The sequence below is a fragment of the Talpa europaea genome (genome assembly GCF_964194135.1).
Source record: "Talpa europaea genome assembly, chromosome: 8".
Classification (NCBI taxonomy): domain Eukaryota; kingdom Metazoa; phylum Chordata; class Mammalia; order Eulipotyphla; family Talpidae; genus Talpa; species Talpa europaea.
Window position 1 is genome coordinate 117,484,620 of NC_140075.1, and position 22,811 is coordinate 117,507,430.

Here is a 22,811-nt window from a genome sequence, read left to right on the forward strand (position 1 = left end):
GCTGTGCAAAGCTCTTTGGACCTCACTCACCCTTGTCTGTGTAGCCTTATCCCTGGCTCATCACCCTGTACACTGCACCAAAGCCTAAGGTAGCTTTTCTCCTTTAAGGAGCTGTGGAGTTCAAGTATGTGCGCATATTTTCTCACCTCTGCTTTCTTTGCATATGCTGTTGTTTCTGCCTGGATCACTTCATGTGGCTAAAGGCCTTCCAGCCTCCACTTAAAGTAATAGCATATAGCACTTCCTTGGGTGACTTGCCTTGAATGTCCTGGTTTGGTTCCATTTCATACTCAAATTGAATAGTGTATTTCCTTTGCCATGTAATCAGCATGATTACATGTGTCTTTCAAGGTAACATTTCTTGTAAGTTTAGTGAGACCGGGGAATCATTTTTATCTTTGTTCCTGCTTTCTTTATATCCATGGTTCCTGAAACATGTTCAAGTATATTCAGCATCTTTGAATGAGCTAACACTTTTGAGTTCTTGTGACTTTAGAATGCACTTGGTATTTCTCTTTAGTGTCTCAACGAGATCCTGGAGTCAGCAGATGCACCTTTAGAAGTCACTGAAGGATTCATACAGTCAATTTCTCTGTCAGTTCCCTGGGGCTCCTTGCTACAGGATAATTGTGCGCTGGAAGTGAGAGGGTTAGAGATGGTCTTCCGACCGAGACCCCGCCTAGGTAGGTGTGTTATATGTTTGCTTTATTTTATTTTTATTCTCCAGAGATTGGGAAAGTATTCTAATTAAATTCAATTAAATTGAATATTTGTGAGATTTTCTGTAGATAAAATACTAAGACGGGTCAGGGTAGGATGCGTGTGACTGTACTGTGATGTGAGCTTTATTCCTCACTGTTTGCTCACAGCAACTGGAGTGTAGAGGTGATTTTGTTTACTTAATTATTTGTTACCAGTCATCTAAAGTGACTTTTAAAAATTCGAAGTATTACACCAGAGAACAAGGAAATGCTCCAAATACTGATGGAGAAATGTTATGGGATTGGCTTTACGGGGCTCTGTTGGCCAAATCTGGGAAAACATGAGTAACAAAAAGAAAAGTGACAATGATGACACTAAATTAAAAGAACCCTAAGTCCACGTTACTATAAATAAATATGGAAGGGAGGCAGGGAGAAGGGAGAACTTTTCATTGCAGTAAAATACCTACTTGTAAACATAGAAAGAAATGAGAGTAAAACTGATTTAGGCAGGAATTATCAATGAATGCTAATATCATTTGGTAAAAGGAACTAGATATTTGACAGTATCAGACTATCTCCAGTGACTTCTTACAAATAAATAAAAGTTTGCTTTATAGTGGAGAAAATTGACAGTCACCACCATCACGGGTGATTGAACTTAACCAGATATTATTCTAATAATATCTCCATTTTACACAACAGGAAATTAAAGCACATATAGGTTAATAACTCGTGCAGGGTCCTAGCTTGTTAAGTGGATAGAGGGAGCTGAACCCAAGCAGTCTAGTTTTGGGGTCTCTGTTTTTAACCACTGTTCTATCTTGGATCTTATTTTTCTCTACTGCAAGGTATGTGTGTATGTATTTTACAAGCTAGTAAAGTAGTAACTTAAGTTTCTTCTTTTAGTGACAAATGGTACTTATAAAGATACACTTGAAGAATTATAACCCCAAGTGCTGTCCAAAACACCAAAGTTTAAATCATACATAGTAGGATTTTGTACCTTTATTTTGAAAATTGGTTATCTGCATGGAAATCTTACTCATATTTTGATTAATAAGAATATCTTATCTTTTAACTCTCATGAGTAGATACAATACTTTCCTATGGAAAATAGTTTCCCCTTTAAAAATATTCCACTGGAAGATAATAATGGTGGATTTCTGTCAGTTTGTTTGGAATAATGTAAGGAAGTGTGGTGGAATTCTCTCAGAAGGAGAGATCTGGAAAGGATTTTTCACAGTTCATGGGCTTCTTCCTCCAAGGATGCTTTTCTATTTTATGGGTATACTAACCTGTCACAACCCAGGTCAGCTGCTGCTGTCTGTCAGATTTCTGATCAATTCCCAGAGCTAGAAGAATTAACCTCCTCTAGTTATTATAGTGTGTTCTAATGGCATTCATTTGTTGCCTACTAATTTTTCTTTTTAGTCATATCTACTATATATTGCAGGCTCTCTGAGAGCAGAATTCATAATTATTTTATTTTTTTGGTACCCTATAGCTAACTTATGGCCTGCCATCCAAATCCGGTCTGACACATGTTCTTGTAAATACAGTTTTATTGGGACACTGCCATACTTATTCGTGTATTTTTTCTCTATGGCTGCTTTTGTATTAAGCTGAAAGAGTTAAGGAAAAATGCTAGAGACACCAATGGCCCATAGTGCCTAAAATATATATACCCCCTGATGCTTTACAGAAATAGTTTATCAACCCCTGCTCTGCAGATTTAGGACAGTACCACATGTGTGTAAAATTGCTTGTTAGTTCCTTGTGGAATGACTATATGAATTAACACTTGGCAAAAATAGATCATGAGAGCACATGTCTCTAGACTTTTTTCAGTGATCTGGGTTTTACCCCCCTCAGTTATTATAAGGTGATGTTTAAATCTCAAGAGTAATTTTTAAAATATTGTATCTCTGAGTAATACCATGGTTTTACATATTTCATGGAAAATTAAATATCCTTTTAAAACATGTTATTTTAAGAAGTGACTTTATTGTAACTGAGAAATTACTTAGGATTAATTTGTTTTCTGCAGCAACTGGTTCTGAGCCTATGTATTGGTCAAGTTTCATGACTAGCAGTATGCAACTGGCAAAAGAATGTCTCAGCCAGAAACTAACAGATGAGCAAGGAGAAGGATCCCAGCCTTTTGAAGGACTTGAAAAGTTTGCGGAAACCATTGAAACAGGTTTGGCATTCTTGAATATTTTCCAAAATTTTAGATTTTATTTAGTAATTCTGTACCATTATTTACTAATCTTGTGTAAAGAAATCCACTGGAGTGATTTTTAAAAGAATTACTGTCCTCACTTCAGAAGTTTAGAATAGAGGTTATTTAAATATTATATTCAGTTTAATTCATATGTGTTTATACCATGGTTCTGCCTTCATTTATTTTATTATACTTGCATCTTGCATAATGGAGGGATTAAAATCACCGATAGTGTTAGTCGTTGCCCCAAGTCTCTGTTGAAATAGACATGGGGTAAGCGCTCAATAAAGCAAAATATTTATTATAAAACTAAAGATTTTGGGATTTTTAAGGCAAAGAAATTCATCTTTTTAATTTGTTTTATTTCTTATTGGATTAATATATTGTTTGTTCCTTTCATTAGAAGGTTTTATTTAATATACAGTTATCTGTTATGCTAATGGTTACCTGTTTGTTTACGCTAGTACTGAGAAGAGTGAAAGTCACTTTTATAGACACTGTCTTGAGAATTGAGCATGTGCCAGAAAATTCCAAAACTGGAACTGCACTTGAAATTCGAATAGAAAGGTAAGACTGCGTCTATTGGAAAACAAGTGACCTGATTCTTTTCTTTTATAAACAAATCTAATATGACTTTCAAATTAGATTTCATGATAATTTTGGAGATTGGAGGTGATGATACTGAATTAATATGTTGCATAATTTTAGAGGAGGGGGCTACTCTACAAGGTATATTTTAATCCTATTAATGAACACATAAACTGTCAGCTGGGATATATTTGTATATAATACTTTGTTGAATTCAAAGCAAGTAATTCTCTATTAATATGAAATTGAAATAATGAATATTTAGTGCTACTAAATTTAAGGCACCTCTTGGAGTTTTTCAGTTTTGTCATGTAAACAATGCACTGTTTAGGCAGTTTACTTAAGGCGGAAGACTTTTTTCTTTGCTATGCTTGATGTAAGGGCTGCCTCTAGTATCCTTAAAAGATAAACACTTCACTTTCATTTTTCTGTGTATGCCCACTTGGAGCCCCTATAAATAAGTTGAAAGCAGGAATGGATCTAAACAGTCACACCTGAATGTTGATTTGCTGTGGTAATTGTTCATGCCAGGTGAAGGTTCAACAGAATAAGTAGAAAGGCACTTTGTACCTGCTGGAGGAGATGGATACATACTCTGTCGCGTCTGTGGCCCATATCTACTAGTGGCCTTTACCAGATTTGAAGCTATGTTTTGTGGCTTCTGTCTTTCACCAAACATGCCTATGGGCAAAACAGTTTTCTTGATGAATCTCTGAAATTAGGTTACATTCCCTTAAATGGTATATTTAAAAATATCTAAAACCTCATGCATTTGGAATTATGTTCTGGATTTATTTGAAGTGAAGATTAGTCTCATAAATTCATGTAGTAGTCATAAGAACTCAGGAACTGTCATTTGTGTCAGACTTGTGACCGGAAGCCAAATGCTGTCTTTTACCCAGAGATGTCTGTGAGGGAGTGCAGGAATTATTTTCTTGGAGCTGACTCCAGGAAGTTGTTAATTTCCCCCCACATTTTGAAGCCTCATAAAATTATCCTTCTTGGGATTAAGTTTCTTCATGAAAATAATTACTATCGTTAACTCTGTGGGTAGTGCTGACACACTATATTTTCTATGGACTGCTAACACTTGAAAAATCCCTTTAGCTTAAAAAACTATGCATTTCTCTAATTGCACATGGGTTTCTCTAGGGGTCTTGTACAAATGCGCTTTTGTTTTTGACTTCCAGAACTGTATACTGTGATGAAGCTGCTGACGAGTCCTCAGGAATTAATGTACATCAGCCCACAGCTTTTGCTCACAAGTTACTTCAGCTCTCTGGAGTGTCTCTCTTCTGGGATGAGTTTTCTGCATCAGCAAAATCTTCCCCAGTGTGTTCAACTGCACCAGTGGTAAGCAAAACAAAACAAAACAAAAACATAAAAGTGAAATCATAGATTTTTTTATAAGTTTAAATGAGGACTGTTAAATAACTTTGCTAGGGTATAATGTTTTAATGAATTCCCATCTGATCTGGGAGTTAATACAAATATTAAGTATTGGGACTTATGTTTCAGAGATTAAAAAAACTGGCAGATGTACTTTCTGCCTGCCAGCTTACTGTGTATTAATTTCATAAACATTGAATACTATGTCCTGGGGCAATGGTATATTAGCATCTAATACCCTTTTATGGTATAGGCAGGAAATAAGCAGTGTTTGTGTTTACCTTACATAGTGAATTTCTGAACATTTATCTAGAAACCATATCTGAAAAAACTTCTAATTCGGGAACTCTTTGTCCCTTCCAAGGACAGAGAATCCTTTTATAAATTAGTCATTCCATAATTTATCTTTTACATTATTTTAAAATCAAATTTTCTTTTTTGTAAATATCAAATCTGTTTATTAGAGGGCCATATTTCCTTATAGAATGATAATTAAATTTTATTGCTATAACCTGGACAGAGAATGTGCTTTTTTCATGAAGTTCCTTTTTATTATTTATTTATTAAAGATTTATGCATGTAAGAGCTGGGGTACAGGCCAGAGGTGTTGGGGGTGAAAGGATTCACCAGAGACAAGAATGGGGAGCAGAACAGGCAGTTTGACCAAACGACACTGCTGAGGGGAGCAGCGGGCGAGTCAGGAGAGGTCTGCTGTGCCATGTGGGTTGTTCCCTCGCTGGCCGGGGATTGAACTCGTGCTACAGAGGCTGAGGACAGATTCATAGGTTGCGTCCTAACTGGTTACACCACCAGGGAGGCCCATGAAGTTCTTTTTTATGATTTACCTTTATTATGAAGATGCTGTGCTAATATACTGTTGTGTTTCATGCTGGCTGTGTGATACTGATCTATCCACTGTACTGTAATAAGAGTTTTGTATGTTATATATCTTGCTCTTATTAAATTGACTTTATGTTTGCATTTCAATTTACTTACACTAAAGTATTTTAACGAATCACTTTTTTCTTATTGCATTATTGTAGGAAACTGAGCCAAAGTTGTCACCTAGCTGGAATCCTAAAATTGTTTATGAGCCACACCCACAGCTAACTAGAAATTTACCAGAGGTAGCACCCTCTGACCCAGTGCAGATTGGAGGGCTAATTGGTAGATTGGAGTTGAGTCTCACATTGAAACAGAATGAAGTACTTCCTGGAGCTAAGGTCAGTATTTGTTTTATTTTCATTAGTAAAGAGCAAAATAAAATTATAAGTATTCTTTGATACATGCAGTGACCCACTGATAGGCTAATGTAGATTATTCTATCTCCAGGGTACCTGGTATTCTTGGGTCAGCATTTTTACCCTCACTAGGTTGCAGAATTCACATGAAGACTGCCTTTACCCTCTGCCCTAACTCAGGTTTTAGAGCTGCTTCCTCCACTCATTCCCTCATTCTAGCAATTCAAAAATCATTAGTTCACATAACTAGGAATTTATTAAAGAACCTCTGTCATAAAATTAAAAAGTTTAAAAAAGAGATTTGCAAAGCAAGAAATTGTAGAAGATGTTTAAGTATATGTATATAAAAAAATAAAAAAATAAAAATATCCATCTCTGTGTTTTGAACAGAATATTTGTTTTCATAGTTGTGTAATATTTATGAAAAGGAATTGACTCTTCTCATGATGCATAGTAGCTTTTTGAAGACATTGTAAAGATGGCTATTCCTGTTTCTTAGGGAGCAACATTAAGCAGTCTGTTGGAGAATCAGTCAGTTAAGTGTATTTGTCAAGTGCTATATTTATCCTTTTAAAACTACTTTTCAATATAGTCTCTGTAAATTGAAGTTTAATTAAGAAGATACCAAGGTTTATACTTTTTTGCTTATTTGCTGATCTAACTAGTGCTAGAAGTTTGGGTGACTATTACAGCCAGACCCTGTGAAGTCTGAGCAAATGCAGAGATGAGTGGAATGCAGGCCTTTACCTTAATAAGAACTTTAAGAAGGGGAATGGAAATAGTTGTGGAAACATGGCAGAGGGAACCATTGAGTACACGCGAATGTATGTACAAAGTTTTTCAGAGGTTTGACGGGTCTCCAGAAATCCTCCTTGGCTGGGCAAGTCTGACTCCCATTGGAGAAAGTCATGATTAGGATGGCAACGTTCTCATTACTGGTCATGGGCCCTCCCCTTTTCCTGTTGCTCTGTTATATCTGGTATGTGACAAAATCCCTTCACTAGGTTTTAAGCCGCTCATAAAATAGCGTGATGGGGGTGTGGGGAAGGAATAGCATGACGGCGAAATCTCTGCCATGGTAACCTGCTTGGGAGGCTAATACAGCGAAGCCTTTGGGGATGGTATTTCTCTATGAGGAAGAACCATACCAATAACTTTCATAGTCCTGTTTTGATTAATTATAGCCCTCAATATTTGCATATTTGATCTGTGTGCAAGCCCAGATTTCATGCATTGATATGTATTGATTAGCATTAATGCCTCTTAGGTGTTAATTTTGCACATCTGTATATAACATGACAAGTGAACATCTAGACTTTTGCATTGTTAGCCAGTGTTTAACATTTGGAGATGTTACTGTTTTTGCCTGTATGGTGATTTTCATCTAACAACTTGAGTGTTTGTGTTCTTAATTAATAAAAGTTCATACTAAATGGAATAATAGAAGTTTTGGAATATTTGCATTGAGAAACAGGTTTCATAATCTTAGTAGAAAAAGATGGCATCACGTAAGTGTGCTCCAAGTATCAGCTCTTTACTAGTTCATTAGGCTTTAAGTCTTTCAAGTGGGTGATCAAAATGTTGGAAGTTTTCATACTTTTTGGTTGTAAGACTTATTTCCCCTGCGATGGTGTGTAAGTCCATTTTAGCCTATGTTTGCAGGAATGCATTATGTATAAAAGTAGGGAACTGCCTATATTAAATTTAGACACATTGGATTTCAATTACCATTTTACATTGAGTTTGTAGTTAGCTTAGCTGATTTAATTTTTGTATTTCTGTAGTCCTTGTGCAGATCACTTTATGAACTTGTTTCCTGATCTGTTAAATAGGAACAATACTTAGAGGAAATATAGCAAGAGCTATATTTAGCAAGAGCTCCTAGCAGAGTGCTCCAATACAAAAAATTAAAAGTGATAGTAATTATTAATATTACTTTTGGAAAGTTCATTATATTCTTAGTTCAAGGAAATTTCTCAAAGTCACCATGTAATTCATTTTTGCCTGATTTATTTATTTAAAAGATTTTTTTGTTTATGTACACAAGAACCGGGGTACAGGCCAGATGTGTGAGAGGGTGAGAGGATTCACCAGAGACAGGGCGGGGAGCAGAACAGGCAGACTGACCGAAATATACTGCTGAGAGGAGCAGCGGGTGAGACAGGAGAGGTCTGCCTTGCCCTGTGGGTATCTCTTCGGCCGGCCGGGATCAAACCTTAACTGCAGAGGCGGCGGATAGCTTCACAGTGCTGCGCTCAACTGCCTGCACAACCAGGGAGGTCCTGATTTATTTATTTTAATTTGTGTTTTTAAAATTACAAAATCCATAAATAGGAATTAGTATTAGCAGAACTTTTCACCTCAAAAAGTTGTAAGAGGTGAAAGAAAAGTTTAGGCAGGTGTATTCAACTCTTTAGAATGTGATGTAAAGAAATAGAGGTGTTGCTTTTGTCAGTGTATACTCCATAGGAATGAGATGAGAGTGGGATGAGGCTTTTATTCTAGAAGGAAAAATATGCAATAAGTTGGAAAAGAGGAGGAAGTCCACATGAATATCCTCTTCCTTCAGTATTTCTGCTGTGGTTTCCCCCTGCGCCCTGCCAGAGGGTGGGCTTTGTGGATTTCAGTAGGTGTTCAGAGATTCTGTTGGTAGAGAAGGTCCTTATGTGCCCTGCTAAGGAATGAGATGTATAGGCAAACTTATGAAAGTTGATTGTATTTGCTCTTGGTTTGAATCAAGCTTTAAAGATTAAGTCTTTTGAAATAATGGTGGGAATGAATCTTCTTCTACTGCTTCCTTGACATTCTTTCTTGGAGACTCTCTTAAGGCCTCCTCAGTTCCTTAAATTCTCGGGAAGCTTAAGTGGCACAAAGTGTGACATTGGACTTGCCAACATGGACTTTCTCAGGGAGATTTTTGCTCTTAGAACAACAGTCTAGTGACCTTTCAGTCTTTTCATTGAGATTGTGTGAATTAGTAGAGGGAATCTTAAGTAAATGAAATCTAAGATTAAATAATCATTATTCATCAGTACTTTAAAATAAACTGGAATTTGTGGATGTTTATCCTGAATAGTTTTGTTTTTTCTTTTGGAAGTTGGATGTTGACGGGCAGATAGACTCTGTTCACCTGTTCCTGTCGCCACGCCAGGTGCACTTGCTACTGGATCTGTTAGCAGCTGTTGCCGGACCAGGCAAGTAAACTGTTATTGCTTTTCATTCTTTAAAATTTTTTAGTTGAAATACAGAAATTCTGTATATAGAAAATTCTATTATATTGGAATGTGAGAAGTTAAAGATTTATTGTAAATAGCAATCCTAAATACTTAAATTTGATTAGCTCTTTCAAATAGTGCTACCATGGCATAAATTGGAACTCAGGTTATTTATATCATATTCTTAATTTAAAAAAAAAAAAAGATCTGACTTTTATTTCCTGGGTTGGGGATAGTGCCTCATACAACTGAGTAACACAATTCTTGAACACAGTATGTAGCATACATTTAAAAAATATTTTCAGTGCCTCATCTCTCAAAGACAATACTTTGTGATTCCTACCTAGCTGCTTAAAGCTATTGCTTAGATCTCTGGTTGATGTCAAATAGTGAGGGCTTTGTATTGACTGTGCTGCTAAGTTGTCATTGGGTCAACTTAATGGCAGTTGGATGGTGGGTTTGGGAAAAGAAATAATTAACTGACTCCACATTTAATTACTGTTTTGCTTTCTTTTTAGAAAATTCTAGCAAAATGGGGTTAGCTAATAAAGAGAGAAAAAATCGACCCATGCAGCAGGAAGATGAATATCGAATTCAGATGGAATTAAACCGGTATTATTTGAGAAAAGATTCTCTCCCAGTGGGTGTATCTTCAGAGCAAAGCTTTTATGAGACAGAAACGGCTCGTACACCTTCTAGCCGTGGTAAGCACCTCAAAAAGTTGACATCAGAATCATTCAGTATCATAGTAGAGCAAAGTAAATTTACTCTTGGCCACTGTTAAGTGGAGTTTAGTAATGAGAGAACAAAGATTCACACTGTGAGGAGGTTTGAGCTGGTAAGTTGACCTAACCCCCAAATTCCAGTGATGTACTGGCACTTGTGCTGGTGTCCTTTTTTGATTGTGTACTTTTATTTTGTAAATCAGGGCTTTTTTTTCTGTAGAAAGTCAATTTACAAAAGTGTAGCTTTATATGGAAAATATTGGAGGTAATTATTCATTTTGTCAGATTCACATAATTTACAGTGGATTCCTTTAAATAGTAGCCCTTATGAATTTATCAATTATATGAAAATGTAATCTTTATCTAGTTTACCTTATATTTGCAGTTGTTTCAGAATGTATATGAGCATATGAGCACTAATACCATAAATAATAATCCATTTAAGTAGAGAATATTGAACCAAACTAAAAATTTTAGGTTTACTCAAGAAATTCGGGTATTATGTACTTCATGTGCATCAGGGTAAACAACCTTCAAAAAAAAGGAAGTAAAATATAAATAGAATCTAATAATGTTTTCAGCTTTTTTAAAAAAATAAATGGGTAGATGCATGTGAAAGGAGTTTGCAAGATCTTTATAATATTTTAATCTGGACTTTAATTCCTCAATTGTCATGTGACACTGAAAAATATTGCATGTAATACTACATATCATATATATATATTAAATAAAAACATCATTGGGGTAACTTGACCTTTTGTTAACCCATCTTCAGTTGAGTTTTTACTATGACATTAATAACATGGCTCTAAAGAAATGACTGTGTTGAAAGTTAACATAACGTTGAAGGCATTGCTGTATTCCAGATGATCTAAAAGAAAAATATTATGTTAATGTATATTAATTTACTCTAAAGATATGAATCACGGGATTATGAGTACAACTGACAAGGTTTCACTCTCTCTAGAAGAAGAAGTGTTCTTCTCCATGGCTGATATGGACATGTCCCACAGTCTCTCTTCTCTTCCACCTCTTGGGGACCCACCAAATATGGACCTTGAGTTATCATTAACCAGTACCTATACAAATACTCCAGCAGGGTCTCCTTTAAGTACTACTGTGGTAAAGTATTACTTAATTTTTGTTCTTTCTTTAAAAAGTTATTTCTAAATTTATGCATTTTATTCATGAGCTTAAAAAAGATTCTTTTATAGCTTCAGCCAACATGGGGAGATTTCCTTGATCATCATAAAGAACAGCCAGGAAGAGGGTCAACATTACCATCTAACCTAGCTCACCCAGCATCTTTGCAGAAGACTTGTAAGTGTAAATGACATTTGTTGGTAGTTTCCACTGGAATGTAATAATTTTAAAGATTATCTCTTTTAAAGTCACCATTCAGGTGCTTTTTTTTTTTTTCCATAATTTTTTACCATCTATTCCATTTAACAAAGTGTAGAAAGAAAATGAAGCATTGTTGAGCACCTTGCTGTCAGGTGTTTTAAAATAACCATTCATTTGTGTAAATATTGAAATATTTTTAGTGAAAAGTTCACCATACATTTCATATGATTATTGCAATTTAAGAGTCTCAGTCAACCATCTGATTTTTGATTCACTTCTTTATACTTTCCTTTAAAAGAGTACCTTAGTTTTCTTCTCTGAAAAATTTAATTGAGGCTTAAAGGAAAAATTGGTGAGCAGTTTTTGGTTAATCTCTGACTCTTTCAATATGCTTTTATTAATGCAAAAGCTTTGTTTGTACATTCCCCTATTATACATCTCTTTCATACTTCAAGTATCAGGGGAGGGTCCTGGACATAAAATGTAGAGAGGTAACATTTTATTTTATCTTACTTGTTTTATACCTCTCAAACTGTTGTGTTTTCACCTGATTTTTAGAACTGATATATGGATAAATGTTTTAGAATTTTGTTATAATGGATTGTTTTTATACTTTATATAATTTTAATACATGTATTTCAGCTCTCCCTTCTAGGTCTGTTTCAGTGGATGAATCCAGGCCTGAACTTATTTTCAGACTGGCTGTGGGAACTTTCTCAGTCTCTGTGCTTCACATTGATCCTTTATCCCCACCTGAAACATCATTGAATCTTAATCCATTGACATCTATGGCGATAGCTTTCTTCACTTGTATAGAAAAGATTGATCCAGCAAGATTTTCAACTGAAGATTTCAAGTCTTTCCGAGCAGTATTTGCAGAAGCTTGCTCTCATGATCATCTTAGGTAAACACTTATTTATTTGTTTTTTTTAAAGATTTATTTATTTATACAAGCACTAGGTACAGTCAGAACCGCAGGAGGGTGAGAGAATTTACCAGAGCCAGAGCAGGGAACAGAACAGGCAGACTGACAAAATACACTACTGAGGGGAGCAGCGGGCAGCAGGAGAGGTCTGTGTGCCATATGGGACTCTCGCTGGTGGCCGGGGATTGAACCCGTGCTGCAGAGGCTGCGGGCTGCTTTGCAGCCCAGCACTCAACCCCTGCGCCACCAGGGGAGCCCCTTAGGTAAACACTTATTAACAGTCTTTGCAAAAGAACCAAATGTGGACCTCTTTACATACCCACCCACTCATTTCCATTTGTTTTTCTAATTCACAGTTTATTTGTAAGCGAATGTTATGAGTAAGGCTTTCTTGCACTGCTCAGAGACACTCACCATAGATTCACTCATTCAAGCTGTTTGGCATGCAGAACAATTTAAATATGAGATCAAGAAGATCTGGAGCTTTCTGACTTTTCTTTAGGCCCCTGCCCTGCTCTTGTCAAATTTCTTTGACTACATTTTGCCATCATCCCCACTGACATTACAATCATAAAAACAGTTTTTAGTGTTTTTGGATTAGCAGAGAAGGCAGTGAGGATAAAGGTAGAATGAACTAATGAGAGTGGACATGGAAGTAATCCACATGCCACTGGCCATGGGGTGGGAAATGATACCAAGGCTAGTCCTGAGCTTGGATGCTACATTTAAAATTTTTGCTTTAAAAAGATAGCAAAACTATTGCACAGTGCTGATCATATTACAGTGTATGGGTGTATCAAAGTAGCAGGCTACATACATCTTAAATTTTCACATCATTACATCGCAGATTTTCATTTAAAATAACTATCCAGGGCCTCCCCGGTGGCGCAGCGGTAGAGCGGTGGGTTGCGAAGCTGCCCGCAGTCTCTGCGACACCGGTTCAATCCCCGGCTGCTCCCCGGCCACTGGAGGAGGGTCCCACATGGCGCGCAGACCTCTCCTGCCGCCCGCTGCTCCCCTCAGCAGTGTACTTCGGTCCTTCTGCCTGCTCTGCTCCCTGCTCTGGCTCTGGTGAATTCTCTCACCCTCCCGCGCTTCTGACTGTACCCAGTGCATGTATAAACAAAAAACAAACAAACAAATAAATAAATAAATAAAATGCCTCTATTTAAAAAAAAAAAATAAAATAAAATAACTATCCAAATAGCTGTGATTTTTTTCATGGATTGAGTCCTAATAGATGAGGAGATAATGATATTTGTAAGTATAAGATTATTAATGTGAGAATACTGATATTTTAACATGAAATTGACCCATGAAATGTTGAGCCATAGTTATTTAATACATTGGTTTAGACACACACATATTAATATTTTTAGAAACCATTGGGCTTTTTTTAACCTTTATCTTTTTTTAAATATTAAAATTAATATGCAAAGTAGTTTTCACACCTAGCAAAAAATCCCTACAGGTTAGTAACAGTATTTATAGTCATACTTCATAGTCATTCTTACCAGTTTTGACAAGTTTTCAAATATCTGCCAGTAGGAAATACAACAAGCAACAAAAACTAGAGGTAGACCCTCATTTGAGCTTCATTGATTGAAATTTTTAAAATATTGTGAGATGCTTTTAGATAATTTTAGAAATGATTACATATGTTTTATAGATTTGAAAAACTTTACTCACTGCAGTGAAGATTTTAAAATGTGAAAGAAAGAAGGGAACTGTTGGGAAATAAATTGATTCTGGGTAATTTCTTGTCTGCAGAACTGATTTCTTTAGCTTTTGTAAGGGAATGGGAAATTTAAAGCAGTCTTCCTAGTTAAATTCTCTGCTGGGGAATATTAGGTTTAATAGAGGAGGGAAGCGCACAAGAGACTGGTGACGGTACACGGGTGTCTTAGTGGTGGGAATCTTACAGGGATTACACCTGAGAGGGGAAATCAAACTTGTACAAAATGAATGATAATGTAAAATTATATAAATAAATTAAAAAAAATAGTGTTTAGTAACAACTTGAACTTGTCAGAATAAATAGGTAATTGTTATACTTTATTAATATTGTGTACTATTCTTTGATATGTTTTTTATACTCAAGTATATGAATATTCTTAAATGCTGCATTTTTAATAATAGATTTATAGGTACTGGCATCAAAGTATCCTATGAACAAAGACGGAGATCAGCTTCCCGGTGTTTTAATACTGACATGTCCATTGGGCAAATGGAACTTTTGGAATGCCTGTTTCCTACTGATTTTCATTCTGTTCCTCCTCACTACACAGAGGTATATGCTTCTTCCTTTAGTATTATTTTTTAAACTTATCTTGCTTTTTAAGAATTGTATGAGTAGCAATGATTTTCTGTAAAAAACAGGTAAAGAAGTCGTATACATTTGAGTTTTGTTTAATTAGATTCTGAGTATGGCATTGAAGACTATTAGTAGAGTCTGTTAGAACTTACGCTTTAGAGTTGACTTGTTTTTGAGTGACAGGCAAATGACAGGACCAAATGACTTTAGTTCATTCATTTTTCCAATCACTCTTAATTTTGGAAGAATTCAGTTATTCAGCATATACTTACTGGATGCCTGCTATGTGCTTAGTGCTGTTAAGACAAATGAAATGTCTTGTGTTCATGTATTATTAATATGATTTTTTTCCTAGCCTATAAATGTGTCCTAGAGAAACTTTTTTAAAGCTATTAAAATATCATTTATTACTGTTACTTCATCCTTGTATACTATTTTTATTTTCAAGCACTTCTTTAGGCATTAATTTACTTGAATTCTCATCTACCTTTTGCAGATGAGGTACTAAGAAGTTAATTTGTCTAAGAGTCACTTTGTTAATGACAAAAAATGAAATTTAAAATCAGCTTTTCTGACTTCAAAAAGTTCTTTCTCCTACTATATTAGCATGTCTGTTAATTCATGTATTAATTACAGGTTAATATCTTACATTTGTCTTCATTTTTAAGCTTTTAATGTTCCATTCCAAAGAACGAACTGATTCCCATCCCCCTGTGTGTCTTCAGCTTCATTATAAGCATTCTGAGAATAAAGGACCCCAGGTAAGAGATCTTTAAATTTTGATTTGATAGGTAGTTTGTTATAACTGTCAGATTTTCACTTCATTTTGTGTTATTTTTAGTGATCATATTCCTACTTTCTTTTTTTTTAAAAGGGTAACCAAGCAAGACTTAGTTCTGTTCCTCAGAAGGCAGAATTACAAATTAAATTAAATCCAGTATTTTGTGAGCTGGATATCAGTATTGTAGACAGGTTGAATTCCTTGCTTCAACCACAGAAACTCACTACAGTGGAGATGATGGCGTCTCACATGTATACTTCATATAATAAGCATATTAGTCTGGTAAGTGTCCTAAAAATTGCAAGTGCTAATCATAATTATAGCTAATTAATAGGCTAATTGAAGATCATTTCTAAGTTCAAGTATTCTTAATAGATTAAATGGAATGTTTTATTAAAAGAGCATTATTTGTACTAATGAAATATTGGAGACCTTTTATCTATAGTTAGTAGTTAAATAAGTTTTGCTAATATACTGAGAGGAATTTTATGTGGCTATTTTAAGTGATTGCTATAAAGATGATGCAACAGCACAAAGAGTGCTCATGAAGAAGTATGTGAAAAAGTAGAATATATTTTCCACATGAACTTTTATTATAACTGTATAAATAAAATGGGAGGCATAGAAAAGAATAGGTAGAAATATACCAGTTGATAGTACTGATTATGTTAGAGTAATAGAAATAGGTTTTCTTTCCTTTATGTGTTTTTGGAATTTTATAAATTATGATCCTCACAAAATTTCATCTAGTCACTTATTCAATAAACTGTTAAACCACCTATAAAATGTAGCCTATGCAATATAAGATACAGTTTTGAAAATGGAAACATCATTTATAATATTTATAATACTGTTGTTATTGAGCAAGTCACTCTATCACTTTTCCCTAGATCTGGTCCTGGTGTCCTTTCTAAGCAAAGCAGGCGAGTCAGATTTGCGAGAAGTCTATTAGGGACTTTGGGACTGGAATTTGGAGCCTATAGGACCGGGAACAAAATAGGCAATTTTTGTTAAAAAGAAAAGGGAAAATATATTTTAATTTTCTGCTTATTTGCTTCTTCCTTAATTAGTGATCTGTACTCATGTTAAATCAGCATTCTTTATCTTATGTTGTCACAGTTGCTAGTTATTTCCAGTTCTGTGGGGCTAGTATCTGTATTTGCTATTAGCCATAGATGTGTTGGGATAATGATTTAATATATTGGGTTATTTTTTCTGAGAGTGGGGTTCAGTACTAGAGAGCCAAGAAGGGGAGAAAGAGCAAAGTCTTGTTAAAAATCCAAGTTTCTTCTGACACAAGATGGGAACTTTCTAATCTGTGAGATTAGAGACTGATTTGGGAAATTGAGGAGTGTTAATACCAACCGTAGGCTAAAGCTTAAGCTTCAATACATTGTAGAGAAAAAAAAAAATACAACAGACTTTTACCTGAAGAGCAAGTTCTTTGATCCTTTTATTATAACATGACTTTGAGTAAATGGTGCATACGTGTTTTGGTTTCTGAGAATCATTTGATAGGATCATACCCTTAGGTTAGGCGGGGAGTTCACGGTGAATCGTTCAGTAATTACTTATTTAGAACTGATGACGTATCAGGCACTGGACTTAGTCCTGGAGATATAAAAATGACTCAGGAATGAACCTTTTTGCATTTGGCACAGTTTATCCAATTTCACATTCAGTCTGTAAAGTGGAATATTGGTGGATAAATCCTTCAAATTGAAATTGGTTGCTGTGGTTATCTTTAACCATATTGAATAGTTGGTACATAACTTAACACATTATCCTTTTTAGTGTATAGTAAGATGTATATGCCTTCTGTGGTACTGGTGTCTTTACTTTGGTTCACTTTCTATTTTAATTTGTGTTTTTATGTTAGAGCTTAAGTTTGCCAGTAGTTTTGACTTTTGTCAATAACTGTTCCAGTATAAAATTTCGTGATGGTATATTAACATGGTAATAAATGAATAATGGAATTGGATTTGAATGCTTTATATACTGAGTGAGGAAATAGTGATTATACCTATTGGAATGTTGAATACTAATGTCATTTATGTTTATTTACTTAATATAACATTTTAGTGTATTTTTGATGTTTTGTGTTTTAGCACAAGGCTTTCACTGAAGTATTTCTAGATGATTCACATAATCCTGCAAATTGTCGGATATCAGTACAAGTTGCCACACCAGCATTAAACCTTTCTGTACGCTTCCCAATACCTGATCTTCGATCAGATCAAGAAAGAGGACCATGGTTTAAGAAGTCGCTTCAGAAGGAGATCCTTCATTTAGCATTCACAGATCTAGAATTTAAGACTGAATTTATAGGAGGATCAACCCCAGAACAAATTAAATTGGAACTTACCTTTAGAGAACTAGTTGGTAAGATTGAACATGCCTGTAAAAGAGCCAGATTAAAAACACAACTGCTACTGAAACATGCAACCCAAAAAAGTTCACAACAGCCCCCGATATAACAAAATTTAAGAATATTATGTTGAAATACAAGAGCAACAATTTTTTTCAATATTGTGTACAAAAATGTGATGTAAACCAGTTTTAAAGAGAAATTACTAAGCATGGTGATTTATTCACTTTATTAAAATACTTCATTTCTGCGGGGAAGATAGTTCTTTAACCTACATTTTAATGACCACTGACCACATGCTTGTTCAGGGCTCACAGTAGCCAGGCTTTGAGTGTCATTCTGTGTTAGGTACTGTGCTAGACACTCACACATTGTTCGATTCCTTTAATTATCATAGTGATGATAGGCTTATTATTTTTAATGATCTTTATTGTTTATAAAGACTTGAGAAGAGGTGCCTTCCAGGGTCATGCAGCAGGAAATGCCAGAATCAAGATTCAAACCTAAATCTGACCCTAGAGCTCAGCATTCAACTGCTAGTCAACTAGTGACCCTTCTTTGTAAAGCTTATTTGAAATGCTTGTGTCTTGTCTTGCTGTGTCAGCTAAGGAAGAGAATATGCAGACTTAGAGTGAGCTAAGTCTATGCAGAGCCCTGGCGGGTCCTGACATTTAACCTGTGGGACCTAAACAGCCTGCCTTGTCCACACAGCCCCGCTACCACAGTCCTCCTCATGCATCTCCCTCTTTGGGAGTAAGCTGCAGAGGTTCCCCTTCCTTGTTCTCAGTCTCACACATCTTTAGAGATATTTAAAGCTGACTCTTGCTGATGATGGCTTTATGAAAGGGCCCTGAAGGGTTAATTGATCTTCTCTCCGCTGGTAAGAAACTCATTATTCTGGAAGAAGGTCATTCTTTATTTGTAAAATAGAATACACAAACAGGTATAGGGTTATTGTGAAAAGAGGTGCTTGATACAAAGTACATATTTAAGGAGTATACTTATTGCTGTGTTCCTAGGTGAACTGCACAGACTTTCACGAAGAATAATCGTTAAGCGGCACTCAGTAAATGATAGCTGCTGCTTTCCTCTGTCACGACTGGCACCTTGCACATTAACAGTGCTACTTAGGAATTTGAGTTTGAACAGAAAACAGCATTTTTAACTTAGCTGCTTATCTGGTCTCCCCACATGTATACATGAAGTAGGAACAAATGAATAATTGCTGCACAACTGAACATTGCATTATGTCCCTGGGTTAGAGAATCTTTCCTCCTCTAAGGAGGAAAGTTTGTTTTTTTTAAATAGAGAAGAAATTCATTTCATTTAATCAGTCTTGTTTTATTAGGGTCATTCCAGGAAGAGAAAGGAGAACCATCTACTAAGTTTTTCCATGTGTCTGGTGGAGTAGATGGAGATGCAGCAGCATCAGATGACTTTGACTGGCCACGGTGAGTAAGCAAGTGCATGGGACAGGTGGGTTGAGTGAGAGTTTCTTTTCAAAAATAAATTGATGTAATCCCTTTAACCAACCTTTTGTATATTCAGTCTAGGCCAAAAAATGTTCTTCCTTGATGAAGGAACCCAGAGGTAGATGGACAAATTAAAACAAACAAACAAACAAAATATATATATAGACTACTATGCTATGAAAGGTATAAACCTTTAGATACTGTGGGATACTGTTAGATACTGTGGGAGATGGAGTTATGACTGTATGGTCTCAAGTTAGCCAGTCTATCTAGAGGGACAAAGAATCAACCATTTTAAAAATATTTCAAGGTTACAGGAGAAGAGATAACATATGGCACCATTTGGCTAGTTGTCAAATGAATTTTGTAGTCTGTGAGCACTCTAGGACAATGTATTTCAAGTCTAAGGCTTTCACAAAATAGTTATTCTTGGGCCCCATCCTGATTCTGGGGTATAGCCGGTCCATCACTATATTTTTAAAATTACACCTGGTGATTCCAGTGTGCAGGTAAACCTACAGAACCATTGTGCTAGGATTTCTTAGGCAGAAGAATTCTTCCTTAAATTCAGTTAGCCCGATAATGGGTTTATATTACTATATTTGAAACAACTTAGTTTGCTGGAAGTAGTGATTTGTTATATTGAAAACTTTTCTTTGTTGAAGCCTTTCTGTGAAATAACATCATTTTTGTTGTGCCATCTTCCTGCCATGTCAGACCTACCAGGCTCTTAAAACAGCCATTGGCACACATGCCTGATAGTGACAGGAGTTTAGAGTGTGTGTTTGCATCCTGAGATGTGGATGTGCTTCAGTCAGGTAATTTGGAAGTACAGTTTACATTAGGATATTTTTTAATTAGGAACAATTATGATACTTTATAACTAGAACCAACTGGGACCACCTCCTTAGGCAGGAAAACCCTAAGTTTCAGATGCAGCACAGCTGTTTGGCTGGAGGGTGCCCTGGCTCATACCACAGTGGGCTGATGCGATGGAAGGAGAACAAAGCCTGTGCCGGCATGAGCCACAGAGGACTAAGGGAGGAACGGTTGTTACTTTGGAGTCAGAGCTAATGTCATCGAAGCTAATGTTAGCTCCTGATAGTTTGGGTTTGAAGGTACAAAAAAACAATGCAAGTCTTCTATTGAAATTCCTGAAGGGAAAGATTGTTTTGTTGTTGCAGTTCTGAATCTTCCCCCAGTCAGTCACTCCTTTTTTCTGCTTGAACAATTTACATAATATGAGGTTTCATGGGTATGCAAGTATTCCATAATAAAGAACAGGAAGGATTTTATTTAATGATAATAAATAGAATTCATAGGTATAATTGCTGGCTAATAAAATATGAAAATAAGTTATCTTCAAAGGTCAGAATTTCAGTTAGCCAAGTGTAAATATAAAAAATGTCAAGGCCCTTCTGTTAGTTTTACTCATTTCATCAGTTCCACACTTTAAGCTTACAACTTCTCAGAAGTGGGTTATGTGAGACATAAGAAGTCTTGTAGAGAAGCCGAATCCCACCACCAGTGATTTCATCAGCAGTGTTGGTAGCAGTTTGCATAAAAGTTGAAGTCTTGCTGTTTACCCTTACTTCTTGTTTTTTTTTTTTTTTTGGATTGTCTTTGCTCTCAGTATTGTACTGAAGTTAAATCCACCAGCCATGCATTCCATCCTGGAGAGAATAGCAGCTGAGGAAGCAGAAGAGAGCGATGGGCACTATCAGGAAGAAGAGGAGGGAGGCGCGCATTCCCTGAAAGACGTCTGTGACCTGCGAAGACCCGCCCCTTCTCCCTTCTCCTCCCGTAGAGTCATGTTTGAAAATGAGCAGGTAAAATAAAAGTGAGTCGGTGACAAGGAATCGTAGCAATGGTTTTGATGCTAATCATTGAAAAGATGCTTTGTTTACTGTTTTTGCTAGACTTTTAGCTCCCAGATGAAATAATACCTGTTTTTTTCCTTGTTTAAAAGTTAAGAATGAAATGCATACTAATTTACATACTAAGTTGTATGGCAAGGGTCATCTGATGCTTTTCCTTCCACTGTTGTGTTTCAGATGGTGATGCCAGGAGACCCTGTGGAAATGACAGAGTTTCAGGATAAAGCAATGAGCAATTCTCACTATGTACTGGAGCTTACGTTACCCAATATTCATATAACACTACCTAATAAGAGCTTTTATGAGAAGCTTTACAATAGGTGAGTTTGAAAACATTTTGTTGCATTTTTGGGATTGGACATTTCTGCCTAATTGCCTTTGCACACCACTTGTTTCCTCTTTTCCCCTTTTTTCTCCTTGTTTGACTGTCATTTGCCATCCAGTGTGCTTTGTGTGGAGTTGATTATAGAGCCTTTGCTGTGATGATGAGCTATTACAGTGTGGTGTTCACTTAGCAGTATGTCTGGCAACGGGTCACCAGTGTGTGAGGGACCTATTCCCTGTGCCCTCACATGGGCTGCTTGCCTGCATTCCCCTCACCTCAGGGCAGCTGTCTTCTATGTGTGCAATGACATGAAAAGAGTTGGGAGATACTTCTTGAATGCTTAGGAGCTTGGCTGATGGGGTAAGGGTAGGGACAGAAGCCCTCTGAGGAGGGACAAATATTGCTTTGGGAAAGTGGATGTGATGGTAGCTGTCCGAGAGGTGTATTACTGCATTAGTCACCATTATTGACGTGGCTGCTTTAGCTAGTTCTGAGCATTTCCCCTCCTCTTCCCCACTCCACGTACATTCTTCATCTCATATGTGCTTCTTGATGAAGAGAAAAAAAGTGTGCTTTCTGTTGAAGAGAAAAAAAGTGATATCCCTAGAGAAAGCATGTAATGGGGGAGAACTGAGTTGGGAACTGGATATGAACTGGGCGCAGGGTGCACTTCTCCCACTAATAAGGGTCTGCTTGACCTGTGGGGTGGTTTCAAGTGTAAAGTGAGAATGGTCCTCCCTTGGCCACCCCACAGGGTTGATGGGAAGATCAAGGGAGACGGTGCCTGCCCTGTTACAGTTGGCAAAGTGCTCTTGGACATGTGAGCAGCCTTCCTTTAGTTCTTTATGGGTTTTTACATCTAACTAACTTCCTCCTTTGAAGTTCAGTTAGTAATTGGATGCACGTGACAGGTAAATGAGGCAGTATCTAATGGGAGAGATTCTTCTCACTGCCTTCCATCATAGCCTTATCAGTTATTTTTGTATGAAAGAACATAATAGCTTAAAAAAACTCTCTGGTAGACAACTACAAACAAGATTTTGCCACATAAAGTCATCTCTTCCTTATTGTGTGAGACCTCCCTTGAGGTCATCTGATGTGTGTCTTTCTTGCAATGACCTATTTCACTGAGCACAATACCCTTGAGCTATTCACATTGTCATAATTGGTAAAATTTCCTTCTTTTTGCTGCCTTATCTAAGACATAAGACCAATTAGTGGTAACTGGAAGGAAAGGGGAAAGGAGGTGGGTGTACTAGGTAAAAGGGGTCCATTGTTTGGTGAGGAGAGAATTGGACTTTTAATGGTGAACTTATGTG

The 22,811-nt window shown here is 36.3% G+C and overlaps 1 protein-coding gene across 2 annotated transcripts in view; it reads left to right on the plus strand.

Moving 5' to 3' along the window:
• ATG2B (autophagy related 2B) overlaps nt 1–22,811 on the plus strand; it is a gene marked incomplete at both ends in the record, with an annotated part of 59,463 nt that overhangs the window by 5,920 nt on the left and 30,732 nt on the right. For both annotated transcript variants that reach the window (XM_084239791.1, XM_084239792.1), the window contains 17 exons: nt 521–683; nt 2,752–2,904; nt 3,393–3,495; nt 4,707–4,869; nt 5,949–6,128; nt 9,244–9,340; nt 9,880–10,065; nt 11,054–11,208; nt 11,301–11,406; nt 12,073–12,334; nt 14,495–14,645; nt 15,338–15,430; nt 15,544–15,732; nt 17,559–17,832; nt 19,167–19,269; nt 20,924–21,119; nt 21,345–21,487. In XM_084239791.1, the coding sequence (XP_084095917.1) occupies nt 521–683; nt 2,752–2,904; nt 3,393–3,495; nt 4,707–4,869; nt 5,949–6,128; nt 9,244–9,340; nt 9,880–10,065; nt 11,054–11,208; nt 11,301–11,406; nt 12,073–12,334; nt 14,495–14,645; nt 15,338–15,430; nt 15,544–15,732; nt 17,559–17,832; nt 19,167–19,269; nt 20,924–21,119; nt 21,345–21,487 (2,717 nt within the window). The remainder of the gene's footprint in view (nt 1–520; nt 684–2,751; nt 2,905–3,392; nt 3,496–4,706; nt 4,870–5,948; nt 6,129–9,243; nt 9,341–9,879; nt 10,066–11,053; nt 11,209–11,300; nt 11,407–12,072; nt 12,335–14,494; nt 14,646–15,337; nt 15,431–15,543; nt 15,733–17,558; nt 17,833–19,166; nt 19,270–20,923; nt 21,120–21,344; nt 21,488–22,811) is intronic.